Source organism: Mauremys mutica, chromosome 11, assembly GCF_020497125.1.
Source record: "Mauremys mutica isolate MM-2020 ecotype Southern chromosome 11, ASM2049712v1, whole genome shotgun sequence".
Lineage (NCBI taxonomy): Eukaryota > Metazoa > Chordata > Testudines > Geoemydidae > Mauremys > Mauremys mutica.
In genome coordinates this window covers 84,844,440-84,859,831 of record NC_059082.1, presented here as the reverse complement: position 1 = coordinate 84,859,831, position 15,392 = coordinate 84,844,440, and the positions used below count along the sequence as shown (strand labels likewise).

At 47.5% G+C, this 15,392-nt stretch overlaps 1 protein-coding gene across 2 annotated transcripts in view; it reads right to left on the bottom strand.

The window, feature by feature from the left end:
• Positions 1–2,408: 2,408 nt before the first annotated feature.
• The window catches only part of USP31 (ubiquitin specific peptidase 31), a 69,691-nt gene continuing 56,707 nt past the window's right edge, over positions 2,409–15,392 (bottom strand). Inside the window, exons 13-17 of one of the 2 annotated variants that reach the window (XM_044980122.1) lie at positions 15,035–15,260; positions 13,727–13,885; positions 11,658–11,810; positions 9,215–10,785; positions 2,409–8,860 (exon numbers count right to left, since the gene is read on the bottom strand). In XM_044980122.1, coding sequence (XP_044836057.1) covers positions 9,230–10,785; positions 11,658–11,810; positions 13,727–13,885; positions 15,035–15,260 — 2,094 coding nt within the window. In that variant the 3' untranslated portion in view covers positions 2,409–8,860; positions 9,215–9,229. Of the gene's footprint in view, positions 10,786–11,657; positions 11,811–13,726; positions 13,886–15,034; positions 15,261–15,392 lie in introns of both variants that reach the window. The other variant, XM_044980121.1, reaches the window with a different exon arrangement.

Below are 15,392 nucleotides of genomic sequence, written 5' to 3'. Positions count from 1 at the left end.
CTCCCCTCCAGCACGTTCACCAGCACAGTCTGGACCAAGCCGAGCAATGGAGCTGGAGAACTACTGTACATCCCTATTCTGACAGCACAGAATAAATCAGCAACTCATCTACATTCCAGGAGAGCTCGCGTGTTCTCATCACTGACAGGGGGAAAACCATCACTGCATAACCTACCAAATGAAAAACAATATTTAATTAGGCCAGAGCTAGACAAGCACACAATTAAATGTTCTATTACTATCAGTCTTACACAGTTTAAGCCTCGGTTCAATAAGGGGCCATTAAAAAAGGCTAATAGAATATCGAAATGTACATAGGGAAGTTGCATGTTGCATTTCAATAACTGCTCCAGCACAGGAGATCTGAGGAGAGTTCTGCCGAAACCAGTATGAAAACAAAAGGCAAACGGGAGCAAGATGCAGGAGTCAGACAAGAGCTGAATGGGAAGCCTCCCAGCTCCCTCCAGTGAGAATCACAGAGAAGATGGGAGCAGCAGCTGCTGTAGGACTCCGCAGTTCCTCCTGGAGAGGCAGAAGCAAATGGCTGCAGGAGAATGGAACTAGCTGCTTTTGCTAAGCAGAGGCCCAAGCCTTCCCATTGCACTAGGGAGCTTGACAGTAAGGCTGCTGGAGAGGAGCCTGCACTCTGCATAAGGGGATCGTCCCCAGACGCCAGCCTGGGGGGATGGCAGACACATGAAGGGCTGAAGGAATCCTCCCAAGGGAGCCAAACGGGAATCTGAAAGCGATTCAGACTGCCAGCCTGCTCCCCCCAGATCACCACTCACCAAAGTAAAGGGGCTCCTGCCTGTTTGGGGGCTCCCCTCCCCAGGGCATCACGAGGGGATTCCAGTCCAACACAGCAGCCGCCAGCGGCAGCACAAGAACCAGAACATCCAACATTCCGAGTGTCCAAGAGAGGAGACCTGAAAAAAACAGTGGGATGGGGCAAGGGGTCTGCTTCTCCTTAACCTTCGCAAACAGGAACCATGTCTGGTCTTACCTGCTTCTGCTACAGAACTGAAGTGGAAGGCTTCCCAGCCCTTTGAGGAAGAGTTGCAGTGTTGTGTCTTTTACTGAGCGCGCGCTCCGCCCCACTGTCTGTCAGGAGATGGAATTAAATAGGTGTAAAGAATGTTCTAGATCACTCTTGTCCTCTGCAGCAACGGAACCATTTGTTTTCCCAGGTTGTCTCCCTTGCCCTGCAAGGGTAAACGGACATTGAAGATGACGCACTAGATCTTTCTATCTTTGCTGAAGGGCACGTGGCAAAGCGATTCAGGGCCAGGAAGCGGCCTGGGTTGCCTGAAGTTCTCAGCACTGCCTTACCAACCTACTGTGCCACCCCGGGCCCAAGCAGAGCTGAGCTGAGCTGGACTAGGGTGGATTTCTGGGAGGGACTGGTTGAAGCCCTGGTTTAGTTGCTGACACTTTTCAAAGCTGAGTAGGAAGGGACCCTGAGGAGAGGGGCCTCGGGCAGGAGGCACTGAAGTCAGGTAGGATTTGTCGTGCATCCAACAAGGGGCTCTGAGCAAACACTGGAATCACAGACATTTGCTCCCTTGAGGTCTGCATTGCACCTTGGAGAACCAATTCCATGAAAATCCCACCTCAGTGGTATATAAACCCACCGAGCCCAAGGCATCGAAACATTTCACTCCTCGATGAGTCTGCAGGCCTGAGAAGCCTCCAGATGAGTTTCTGAAACTTGCCTCCCCATCAGGGATAACACAGGATGGTTGTGCCATCTAGTGGCCACAAAGGAGATTCTACGCTACCCACCAGCAAGACAGGAAACATGCAGTTTGACCATTGTAAAATCTCATCTAACTGTAAAAAGTGCCTTTGGATCTGGCTCATCTCTTGTCATTTGCTCACAGGGACAAGAGACAAACCCCCTCAGTCACTAAACTGAGATGTCAGGTGTAAAGGCTTTGTCCACCACCTGTAAGCTAGACACTGCGCTCTATGCATGTAGTCGTCCTACTCTAGAGGCCCTTCCAGAAAGAGCTCACAAGTCCAGGCAGTAGCATGCGAACAGAGGAGGGAGAAGGAATGCCCGATGAAGCCAGGGGGCTGATTGGAGGTGAGTGGGCACAGCATGACAATGCCACCTTTATGTGCGTCCCTGGGCCTGGCCTGAAGGAGAGACGTGGTGTCAGACCAGGTTCGGGAAAGGGTTTGAGCATGGGGGTGCGTGCAGGAAGGGAGGCCAACCCAGAAATGGCAGAGATACCCCAAAGGGGGAAGCTAGTCTGTGGCCAAGGCGGAGCGAAGTGGAGAAAGGGAAAAATGGAAAGTAGTGCCGAGATGAAGAAGGGGCAGGTTTATGGGGTGAATCCGAACCACGTGCCTTGTGTAGCAGGCACCAACCCCTCACCCTGAAGAAAGCTCATGCAGCCAAGATGCATGGTAATAAATTTATTGTATTTTATTACATTTTCCCACTTAATTCCAATTCCTTGTATTCAAAGCTCTTCTTTCTGAAAGAAAATGATCTTTTAACATAAAAATATAAATTCTGCATATTAAAAGTGCATACACCTTGAATAATAAAACATACAAATAAATAATAAAAGGCATCACAGTCTCATGCACTTGTCCTCAAATAATTTAAAAGTTTTTATGGTACAATGTTCAACCCCAAGTAAAGACAGCCTGCTTTCCAGATTACTGTACAGTTCGAAAACATTAAAATACAGAAGAGTATCAAAGGTGGGGTGATCCCCACTGCCCAGTATCAGTGTACAGTGATATGACATGCAGCTTTTAGAACTGTAGATATTCCAGTGTAAAATCTGAAATTTGGTGACCAGAAGAGAAACTGCATTTGTAACGGGACTTAAAATTCAATTTTAACCAATGGTGAGGCACAGTTGGTGAGCAAACCTGTATACTCTGAAGGCCACAAGGAAGTGTTCTAGCCATGTGTAGCCTATATCCCCTGGTGTTCAATACTCCCAAGGCTGTATAGCACCTAGAAACATTTCCATATTGCATTGCACAAATGCTGCATCCTAACACAAGCTTTCTTGAAAAGTGTTTGTGCTGCAGGGCCTGAAGAGTGGAATAGAATGTATGTTTGCACCTAGTTTTAATCTGTGCCATTTAAACACTATTTGCAGGTATACTGGATGTTAGTGGCTTTTTAAAAAACCCCGCTAAGCTTTGAAAAACCTGAAAGGTACTGTAGGAATTTTCATTTTACCTTTATTCTGCAAAATAAAGCTCCCAATGGTAGCAAATGCTTTGTGGTGCTTTTATTAAGAAAACCATGTAGTACTTTCATCTCACCACAGATTAAAACTAAATTTCAGTTGCCTCCACAGATAACATGAGATACTGCCAAATTATTTCAGATTAGTAGGCAAATGACAGCAAAGATAAAGAGGATTACAGTAAAATGATTTGGAATGTCATTTCAAAACAAACGTTCTTTATAACTGCTGTCCAACTGAGAAAAAAGGGTCCTGGAACAGATGCCACAAAGAAGTAGGGGTGATAAGTATGTCCTAGATGTGACCAGCGACTGACTGGATTGTTGGCTATGGAAAAGATGCCTTTATGAGAGGGAATATCTCCTATCGGGGTCACATTCAGTTTTCCAGAAAAATTATAAACATGTTTCATTGTGGCTCTTTAATTTTCCATAATAAAATGCCCAATCCCTCAAGAAGTCTTGAAACCCCTCTTTGAATTAAGAGGGCACAGTCCCTCAGACCAGCTGTTCTCAATCTCCTCAGGCAGCTGTACCAAGCTAAGACCCCAGGCAACCCCATGATGCTCCCATTAGGCCGTGCACACTCTCCCCGCCGTGGAGTCTGCACTTGCACAAGACTGAGGCTTGGAGAAAGCCATGCTCCAGGTGGTCACAGCATGGGGTACGCAGTGGAGTGTAGACAGCCAGTGAACAGCAGGGCCTAGGACAAAAGCTCATCATTCAGGGAGGAACCTACGGTCCCAGTGACTAAAGCCTACTGTGCCAATGTAGGCAACATGCCAATGGCTGGTAACCATTCCCTTAGACAGCACTGAAATTCTACAAAAGCTCTTTTAGATTGTCAACACTGCTACAGGTGACCTCCCTGCAGGGGCGGCTCTAGGCATTTTGGCACCCCAAGCACAGCAGGCAGGCTGCCTTCGGCCGCACGCCTGCGGGAGGTCCGCCGAAGCCGCGGGACCAGCAGACCCTCCGCAGGCAAACCGCCGAAGGCAGCCTGCCTGCCGCCCTCGCGGCGCCAGCAGAGCGCCCCCTGCGGCTTGCCGCCCCAAGCACGTGCTTGGCGTGCTGGGGCCTGGAGCCGCCCCTGCCTCCTTGTCTCTCAACATGATGTACAGAATGTGTCATTAAAACCATATAGAAAGTGGCAGACTACATACAGAACATAAGAGTCAGGCTATTCCAGTTTTAAAAAACTATACAGAGAAAACCAGTTTGTTCTCATTTCAACACTTCAGATTCCTTTCTGACTTTACTCTACACTGCGGTCTTGTCAGTAATCCAACATTCTGCAAAGTAAAGAGAAAAAAAGATGTGCAAATAAAGCAAGAAATATGATACATGCTCTTCTCTGGTGCTTGATACTTTCTGTGCTGAGTTGTAGCTGTATTGGGAAATAAAATTACAGATTCAAAAACAGAGCTCCAGAGTCTACCTAGTAGCTTGTGATACTGACAGTGCAATCTATAGTTTATATTAATGCTTGCATAGTTAATAAGTGCATGCAGTCAGGATACAGCAAGAATTGCCATGCAAAAACTGTCTTCGTTTCTTAGAAAAAATGGTTGGTCATGCTTAAATTTCTGTTGTGACAAGGAGACAGCTCTGCGTGTAGAGACCGGAGAACTTGCAGTGAGCTAAACGTACTGTAATTGAGCTGTTAATTTTCTATCTAAAGCATGTCTTTTTTGACTTAGCTATACAGATCGCCTAAGTTTGAAAGGGTTAAAAGTTTGCACATCCATCCAAAGTGAGAGATACCTATCACACTTACAAAGAATTGGAGGCACCAGTTTGTCTATCAAATGCAAGTAATACAAAATACAAAGTGCCTCTATAAACACATTTAATTGAAAATGTACTTCTAGTTCACATACTACTAAATACTTCCCAAAAAACCTTGCCCAGAAGGGTGAAAATAATTTCTTCAAATGGCTCTAGCAAGAGTCTAGCTATGGAATGAAGGCTCAGCTCTTCTGCAATCAGGATTAGAAGCAAGTAACTAGAGACATTTTAATTGCCACACTTTAAGAAATGAATTAATTCACACCAGGCCCACCCACAGATGGTTATAACCATCTATTAAGCCCTTCAGATGACTAACTCTCTCCCTTATCCTCCGAGGATTGTGTGGCTCTGCTGGAACTTCAAAGACAGGGCTAGCACTGGAATTCCCTACTCAAAGGACTCTTACATCTAGTACTGTAACTTTCTCTTCTAGTTCATCAGCCTCTGGTCTTGCAGGATCTCACCTGTGAGCTAAACAAGCTGGAGACCAGGCTCGGCCCCACTAAAGGCTACACTGGCAATTCAACAGAAGCCCAAAGGCTGCGCCTGACTAATACAATGGAGCAGGATTACAGCCACTTGTCTAATTCAGAGCTGCAGACATGAAGCCTACAGGACCCAGCATACAAACCCATGAGATCAGAATGGCATCCTGGGTCCTGCCATCCCCCCAGGTTGCATCTCCACATCAGGTATGAGCTGCTCTGGGAGCCAAAGCTAACTGAAGTGACTGTAAACCAGGTACAGGTAACTGCTTCAGGGCAGTCCAAGACCTTTACGGACTAAGACATAAATCACTGCCAGACCTGGCTTTTAGGACTTCCAAAACTCACGGCTAAAGGGACCCTAATTTAGGGTCGAACTGTTGTGCTGAACAGCACACACCAGCTGCTTCCCCTTCCTCTCATCTTGTAGACAGGAGAGAAAGCGGATTGATGGGGAAGTGAGGGAACGAGATTGAGATGATGTCCCTCCTCCCCAAATTATCTCACTGGGAAGCCTCCAAAATTGTGCAGACGACCCTAGAAAAATCCACTCCCCATAACTGGTTCATTCAGGGCTAACAGGACAGATGCTTGGCTTAGATTTGTATTCAGGGGGGTTCTTTTCTAGAGCTGCCACCACCAGGTCAAGCATCACATATTCCCAGAATTTCACAGTCTATCGATATCAATAGAACCCGAGGGCAGAGGATGCACAGAAAAGCAGACAACAATCGTGATGCTTTCCAGATAGTTTTGTGTTTGTGTTTCATCTGCCCATAAAGACACAGCTCCAGTTCTAGTTACTGTTAAGAGTCACAGCCATCATCTTTTAGTCACTTTATGAGACCACCAACAGAAATCCACTGCCCTATATAAACTGAAGTGATTTGCTGTATGGCTCAGCCTGCCTACTCAAAAATATATCTCAAGTGCAGGCAGTCTGTCACAGGAGAACAGCATGTCACTCACTTTAAGGAGAGATTTCGTTATTACACTCTTCCCCGAGACAAAAATTAATGGGAAGAGGGTGATATTCTAAAAACTTCAGACGGGTGGGATTGACCAGACGCAAGGGTCCTGTGTATCATAGTTCCCGTTTTCAAAGGTGCTGGTACCAACTCTCATTGGACAGTTTGCAGAAGGAGAGAGATGATTTTGGAGCTAGTAGGAATTCCCAAGGAGGGATCATCAGCAGGCCCCGATTGGGGTTACCTACCATAACGGGGCAGTTTGGCTATTTTTGATCTTAACTATTAGACTATTTGGCAACAATAAACTTCTTGCTCCCATTCTGGTACTGCAGCCTATGTCTACATAGCAAGCTCACCACATGGTACAAGCACACTGGATTAGCATTGGTCTACGACACAATCTCAAAGTCATTGCTGCATATTTGCTTCAATAAGGCAGTGAACACAAGAAGTAAAGCTACCACTTGGAAACCCTAAACCAACTTTCAGATGTATGTAATACAGGAATTGCTCAATGAACGAGTGCACAAGAGGGGGAAGCTATTCCATATGATCACTTTGCACAATGATACACTTTCTAATGAGGTGGCAAACTAGGCCCAGTCTATAGTAAGAGGTCAGACCATGTTAGCACTGTTGCAACTTAGGAGATGTCTTGAGAGCGCAAACCATGTTGACAAAACCTTAAACTAATGCTTCAATATCAGAAGTTTTAGGTAGAAATTTATGACTAGAGGAATATGCCCAGTAACGCCTGCCTGTTCAGGAAACAAGAAACAAAACAATCCAGCTTCACAAATTAAGATCAATTTTCTATGCCTCTTGCCCCCTTTTTGCTCCACTAAGTGTGATATAGGAACAGGAATGAATGGAGAAAATGGCCATGTTTGGGTTTTAAAACATAATCCACGACATGGAAGGTCAGGCAGAGTAGAGAGAAGCGTTACAGGCTACTAGCACTGCTTCTGGGGATGAAGAATGCTTGTCCTGCAGAGGGTATGGTCTGGACTGGATGATGTGGGTTCATATTCACAGGTTACACAGAGCTTTGTGGTATGCACAATCACGTCTGAGGCCATATATGCAAGTCTTGTGTATTACCAGTTGAAGCTACCCTGAAAGTAAATCTCTCAACAGCTTGTTGCAGATGAGCTAAGTGTAAGTGACCAAGGAGCAGCCACAATCAGTGACCTGTGAGCAACTTCCCCAACAGGTTCAAGAGAGGAGATTGAACCGGATATTTAACAATAACTATTTGTTCCAGGGTCATTTGTTACTGTAATACTGAGCAGGAAAGGTTAATAAATAGGTCTGTCCACACACTAAGCTCACAGAGCCAGAAGTGTTCATGTGACAGGCAAAGAATGAATGTGCATAATAATGTAAACTGGAGATCATTTGTGCACACAGTACAACTGAGCTATCATACACCATTTATCACAAAACATGATTCCATACATGAAGGACATAGTTTGTTGTTTTCTTAAAATGAGAATGCAATTTATCAGCAGCAGCTCATGAAATAAAAACAGACAATACCACGTGTGTATCAAAGGACTTGAGGGAAGAGAAGCCACCTTTCAGAGAGGCAGTGTGTGCAAAGGTGTTGCCGATGTAGTGTTTTAACCCTGACAGAATTCCTCATCTGATCAGAAACCAGACGTGTCTTGTAAGACACTGTTTCAGCTGGACCTGTCAGCAAGCATTAGAAATGTAGAATGAAGAGAAGAATGTGGGACTACACTATTGGTCAAAATACAACCCCACAGAGGTGCGTTGAAACATACTCAGAAAATGCAAAAAGGGAGCACAGAACATGTGGCACATCTATTCACGTCTCCTGCAGATAGAGAGATGCCAATTAAGCATCTGAGCATGTGTGTTAGAAAATGCTTCTCAGGGGTTTAACCATAAGGGTCCTACCAGTTTCACTATTATTCAAGACTAAGAATTCCAGCTGTCTTTCTAGGCATTGTAATAATCTTTCACCTTGGACATTTCATAGCTAGTGACTAGTCATTTTCTCTGTTGCGTAGTGTAACACCTCAAAGGAAGAAGGAAGCTGGAGCAGACAGTAGAGTCTCCAGATATGGCAACAAAATGCAAGTTATATTTTATAAAAATAATTAAGCCTGTTGGAATGAAAATATGAAACCTGTTCTGCACACACATACATGGGAGTCCCTATTGGAGCTGTCCAGCCACTAATGCTAACCCTCCTATACTGGCTGAGTATATACCTGAGAAACAACATTAGTGTTGAGATATTGCCCTTTAAAAAGCTTGAAAAATGGGGGGCTGGGCAGAACACAAAGAAGCGGCAGTCTCTCTTTTTCACAGGTCCCTTAGCATCTTCTGCAGCCAAGAACCAGGCCACCCATCACCACAGTTGGCACCTGCTTAGACAAACCAATGGAATATTAGTTCACAGTTCTATAAAGCACGCTAATTACAGTATAACTGGGTCACAGGTTTCAAACCTGCTGTCTGAAGAAAGTTGTTGCATTTTTCTATAAAGAGACTTCTGTACAAGTGCTATGGGACAGCTGCGTTCATGTTCTATGACTCCAGCTGGACTTCACTTGGTATCAGTGCTGGCCAGCTGTGGCTATTTGGTTTGATGGCAGAATCAAAAGGCGCTTTACCAATTTGCAGTTAAGTTCTCCTCAAACACACATTAGGCACATGAACAAAAAAAACCCAACAAGAACTCAGAATAAATTAGCTCTCAGCAGAAGAAAGAAAAACACCTGGATTGCAGCATCTCACTGCGGTTTCGGAGAAGGCCGTGCAGACATGTGCATGCTGGAAGGTAACTTTTTCAGTGACTTGTCAGCAGACTGTTTGTCACTGGAAGGAGACTGCGCTCTGGGGTCTAGCTGGGAAGACTTGGATTTGCGGCTGGACAGCAGAGAATGTTTGCTGGGCGTGGCATCTTTGAGGGCAAGCTTCTCTTTCACAGCAATGCTGGGGTTTGTGAGAGAGGCTGGTGGGAGGCTGCTCTTCTCTGACTTGTCTTCTGCCACATTTTTACTGCCTGGCTTGGAGGAGCCACCTGCAGTCTTTTTTGACAGCATTGTCGTCTTTCCAAGATCAGCCGACCGCCGGGTCTCCTTCTGCCTCAGGGCTGATTTGAAGAAAGACAGCCCTTTATCTTCCGACTTGCTGTCCCTCTTTAAACCCGGACGCATGCTGATGCTTGGGGACCTCAGGCTGGCCATTGAGGAGCTCCGCCCATGCTTGCTGTCCATTGCTCTGCTCTCGCTCCTAGGCTGGCTTATCCGAGGAGAGCTAGTTCTTGAGCTGGAAGTGACACTGGTCTTATCCGAGCCAAGGCTTACCTTGGAGCCCTCCCTGCTGAGGCTTCGGTCTGAAGTCCTGCGTTTCCCAGCAGAGGGCCCCCGTGTCACTGACCCCGAAGTGGTTTTCTTGGCAGCTGTGGAGGATGGGGAAGAAACTGACTTGTGTTTCTGCTGAGTCGATGACACAGCCTGGCTTTCCTGGAGCTTGGTGCCAGATTCCTTTCTAGCCTGGCCAGAAGCAGGAGATGCATGTCGCCCACTGGCCCTGGAAGAATCTGTCTTGCTTCTAGAACGGGAAACCTTCTGAGAGGTCTTTAAGGGAGGGGCAGAGGCAGGAGAAGGGTGAGAAATTGGGGATTCTTGGCTAGACAAGACTGTCCTTCCTTTCCTCAAATTTTTATCTGGCTCAGAAATGCCTTTGGAGCTGGGAGCCTTCTTGGGGATACCATCTGCCTTCTCGGAGAGCAGCCCTGTCCCACTGGGGGCTTTCACCTCTTTGACTGGAGAGCTCTCCACAGAGTCACTCTGATCCACAAAAGCAATTTGATTGTTGTTATCAAAAGGGTCCAGAGCCAGATGGCTCCTGTCTGCTTGCATCAAGCTTTTCCCATATGGGTCCATGAAAGCAGAATTTGATTTCCTTGCAGCAGATTCTTCTCTGAACACCCCTTCCATGACAGCCAGAGGGGCTCTGCCCACTGTCCTATGTTCTCGCCCGCTGCTGCTGTCACTTGGTTCTGGGTAACTACTGGAGAGGTTCCTTAAGCTGCCAAAGCAGGAGGTGGACACTTTATCATCAGCAGCCTCCCCGATCTTCTCCAGTGTCGAGGCAGAAGCGCGCACAGGAGAGTCTCCAGGGAAGCGTGAAGGAGAGTTGGAGCGCATCTGCAGCTTCGCAGACAGCGACCAGGATGGCCGAATCCCATTTTCATTTACTGCCAGAGGGCTGGTGACAGAGGATCTAGAAGACAAACTCTGACGCTGGACGCTTCTTACAAAGGGTCGAGTCGAGAACCCCCCTGCAGGGAAAGAGAGCAACACTTAGTTTTGTTTTGTTTTTTAACTCAGAAAGCTAAGCCAAGAGCAGATGGAGAAAGCCTGGAGAAGCGGAGTGCAGCCAGCAGCTCTCGGGTTATTTGTAAAGGTGACTCTGCTAGTGTTCTCTTTGCTGGGGAAATGAGAAGATCATGCCCCATGCTTTGAGCATGGCAACACTACACCAGCAGTTCTCAATCTGTGGGTCACGACCCCATTTTAATGGGGTTTCTAGAGCTGGCTTAGACTTGCTGGGGCCCAGGGCCAAAGGCAGTGGGGCTCAGGTTACAAGCCTCCTGCCTGGGGATGTAGCCCTTGGTCTTCGGCTTTGGCCCCCCAGGATAGCAGAGCTCGAGTGGGTTCAGGCTTCAGCCCCCCTTCTGGGGGCGGGTAGTAATTTGTGTTGTCAGAAGGGGGCTGCGGTGCAATGAAGTTTGAGGACCGCTGCTCTACACTAAACGTACGTGGAGTGTCAGCCTGATATTGCTCCCTGCAAACATGAAATCACTTAATTCTCAAAAAAATAAACAAAACTGTTTTCTAGAGGGGCTGGGCACAAGCTGTGGTTTCCACCTCTCCAAGGCCCTCTGTGCTAGTTCCCAGCCTCCCAAAAAGGGCAGCCCATCAGTGCCACTCAGTCTCCTGGCACGCCTTGATCACCGTCTGTTGCTCCTAGAGGCTGGGTACACTGCCTGCCTCCCCAGCACTCCCTGCTCAGGTTAGGGAGCCCGCTTCCGGTGCTGTGTGCATTCTGCTAATATCCTAGGAGGAAATTGAGAGGAAACCCCGGATCCACAGACCGGTTTTGATTTTAGAACCGCCTTCCCACACAATGCATTGGAACACTCATACACACCATCATCTTCACTCCTTTCCCCAGTCAGCTCAACTGATTCTGAAAGCGAGGCCAGAGACGTGCGTCGGGAGGAAGCTGCGGAGGCGATGCTGGGCTGTTTGCTGCCAGGAAGCCGGCTCACCCAGTGTTCACACAGAGAAGAGCTTGTAGAGCCTGCAGAAGGATCAAGGCACTGAGATCAGATCAGCAGCGTGTGGCCAATTACAGATCACACACCCCCTACCAAGCAAATTACATTCCTACCACTGGGATTCAACTCTAACTCCCCGAAAGCAGAGCTGTGCCTATGTGACTGCAATATCCTGACTAGTGAAGGAATAATTCCATTCACGTCACATGATTTCACCCATAAAGTGAAACTCTTCTTCCAGCAACATGTGAACTGCAGCCAGAGTGCCACTAGAGCAGAACTCAGCCCAGGCTGCCACTCAAACACACAGCTGCTCCTCTCTAAAGGCAGAGATCCTGATCCAGCGACTTCACTTCTATCTGACCCAACAATGGATGGAGTCACTCCTTTCAACTGACCGAGGACCACTGACTTGCTGCATTTGGTTGGCTTAGAGAATTAGGGACATTCTACCAATGACAGACCAGGTTATATTTCTAGCATATCACTGTAATTGGATGAACAAACTAGCTTCAGACTGGCCAGCTTTGAAAAAAAAAATTTTTTTCATTTTTTTAACTGAAGAATAATGCTCCAGCAATCTGACTGGCTGCTACATATGCAAACATCCAAATCAAAATGGACTCCAAGACTTAGCTTTCTCCCCTTCATATTCAACTTTCCCCTGACTATATTCTTCAACTCAACCCCTCTGATGTGGTTTCCCCCCTCAACCCTGCCACACCCCAATGCGTGCACACGTACGATTTCCCTGAAGGAGATTTTTCTTCCTTTTGTGGGAAGGAGGGGAGACACATCAGTCTCTCCCTTTGTGGATATTAAGTCTCCCAGGATTTCTTTAAGGCCTCGTCCAGGTCACATCTTTTACCCATGATTCTGTAACCAGTCAGAGGCACAGCCAGTTCAACCTGCTACCCGGAACACTTCAGTTTGTGTCCAGGGGGCCTGGATCAACAGTCACGTTGCACGCCCCATCAGTACCCGGCCTTGGCCAGGGAAGCTTATGATCCACCCAGCAGACCAAATATAGTGATGAAACCTGGGTCCATGCCACCTGAGGCACAGTGCACATACGCTAAGACGTTTGTTTGTAGGAATGCATTCTGGGAAGCCATCCTACAGCACCTCAGCAGGGAGAGCATGCCTGGAGAACGTGCAGGTGGAGCTTCCCCAGTGACACATGGAGCTATACACTTGGGCTGGCCTCCTAATCAAAGGAGGACTGACCGAAGTACTGTATACACACGATCGGGGTGCCCTAGATAAAAACAGAGCTGAACTGGTTACAAGAAGGAAGCCCCGAGCCTCTGGCAGGCTGAAGGGGCACAGCTGAGTGCAGTAACTGAACTGGAACCTCCTTGGGCAAGGACACTAGCCAGGCTGGTTAAAGTTCCCTCAGCACTGATGAGACTGAAGACCTCCCTCCAGGGCTGCTCCGCCAGCGGCCGTGCTAGTGTGATCTGGCCAGCAGTGTTATCTCTGGGTTGTTCAGAATGGCCCTCTGTGGTAAAAAGTGCCTGTGCATTAACTACAGGAGTAGGTCCCCCAGGACTAGCCCCAAGAGAACAGAGCAAGTGCCAGAACAGCAGTGGAAGAATTTCCCAGCATCTTCGGCATTGAGAAGAGGCCTCAGTGGGAGCAAACTCAGGCACATGCTCTAGGATGGGCAGAGCTTGGGCTGTAAGCTCTTTGGGAGCTGTCTCTACTCCTGCCTTGCCAGCACAAGCTGAAATCATCATTAAGAACAGGCAGCCACAAGAGCTAGTGGCACCACTAGTTAGCTACGCCAGCTCCCTGACCACTCCCACTGTAGCCCTGCGCACCAGGGGCTGACGAGGAGAGAGGCACAAGGCTGATTTGATCACTGAGCTAAAGCTCTTCTGTCATTTCTATAAGGAAAGACTACCGAAGTTCCTTGACCAAGCTAGCCTGGCTTTACCTGCCACAGAGCTGTTAGCCGACCATGATGGGATTGTTGTGCGCCTCTGGTAGAAGAGGATGTAAGCTGTCTGCTTGCAGACTTCATTTTCTGCCAACTGCTGCACGTCAGTATCATCGAAGCAGTACCACAAGCCATCTACAGAATTCTTACAATATGCTGTGAGACAGAAGAGTGCGTTAGAGACCTCACAGCACCAGGCACCATTCATTTCATTCCAGCCAAATCTGTTGTACGGCAAAGTGCAAGCAACCTCTTCTGCTACCACGGGCTCAGTTAGACAAAGTGGAGAAGGAAGGATCACAGATTTATTATACTGGCTACCCAGATGCTGAATGGCCAGCGGGAAGCTTGCTGAAGACACCAGAGATGTGCATTGTACGCACTGCAGTGCCTATGGTTGCCCCATGCTGCCCACAGAGAAGGGACCCCTGCTTTGGGACAGCACTATTTGTTTTATTTTTTGTTTGTGGCATTTTGCTTCTGTTGCTGTATCTTGTCTCTTAACAGAACCTATTCAGAATTATGCAGGACTATAACATCCAGAGGATACACACTGAAGGACTGGTGGAGCACACAAGCAAAGACATTGAACGGTGTTAAATTCCTGTCTCTCTCCACCTGTTCCTTAGAGCTACATAAGGCCAAGCAAGTAGGAATCTGCTGGAATATGCACACACACTCAGCTGAAGCTCATATACAACATAGGCTCTGGTGGCAGGCGAGTATTTTGGAAGCTGCAAGGAGGGTTAACTTGACCATCCAGTCTAAGGATTATGGCTTTTCAGCATTTTTATCTGCAAGAAAAGCAGTTAGGACAACTGGGAGACACTCATGTGTGTCAGATTTGATTGTAATTTCATCTAATGTGCAGCTCATTTCTAAAACCCTATTGGCACTCCAGACTCAGGCAAACTCCTGTCAAAGTCAGTGACATTAGGGAGAAGGCAGCAGCAAACAGGGCTCGAAGTACCTAGCTGGCAGCCCTCATCACCATGTTCTCCAAGCACCTAGAGTTGGAGTCAGCTATTTGACTGTGCTTCTAGAATTACTTGCACCAGAAGGAGCTGTGCACAGGCTGTTTGGTAGGATGTGTGAAGGGAGTTTGGGTCTAGAGGGCATTGTTCCAAGTCACAAAAACACAGCTATAAAACTGACGCTAAGTGGCCCCTTTTTAGCAGGCTCAGAGGGGCCAAGCTAGACTCCTGCAGGTTTAGGAAGGCGGCACATTGGTGAGGGTACAGAGATCCACTCTGACAGTTACCATCTTCTGGGAAGTCCATCAGTCTAAAGCTGCAGAGGACTTGCCTGTATAGTGCCCTCCTTGCATAGTGCCGTGGTGATTGCACACCGCATACAGGTCGTAGACATAATCCTCAGGGTCCCTTCCAAGCCCGTAGGGTCGTCTCCATGGGGACCAGTGAGATGGCAGACTCCAGCTACTCTGACTGCGTTTGACAACGTGAGGGGTCATATCCAAGCCGGTCAGAGGGAACTTGACCATGTTTTGCAGTTTCATTCTTCGGTCTCCTTCCTGTTTGAAAGGAAATGTGTGTTACAATGGTAGGGAGGATCCGGAGCTTGAGGAGAAGAGGAATGCATGATGCAGAAGCACAGTCGCACCGTAAGGGACTTCTCTCTGCAACTCCTCTCTCCAGAGGCTACT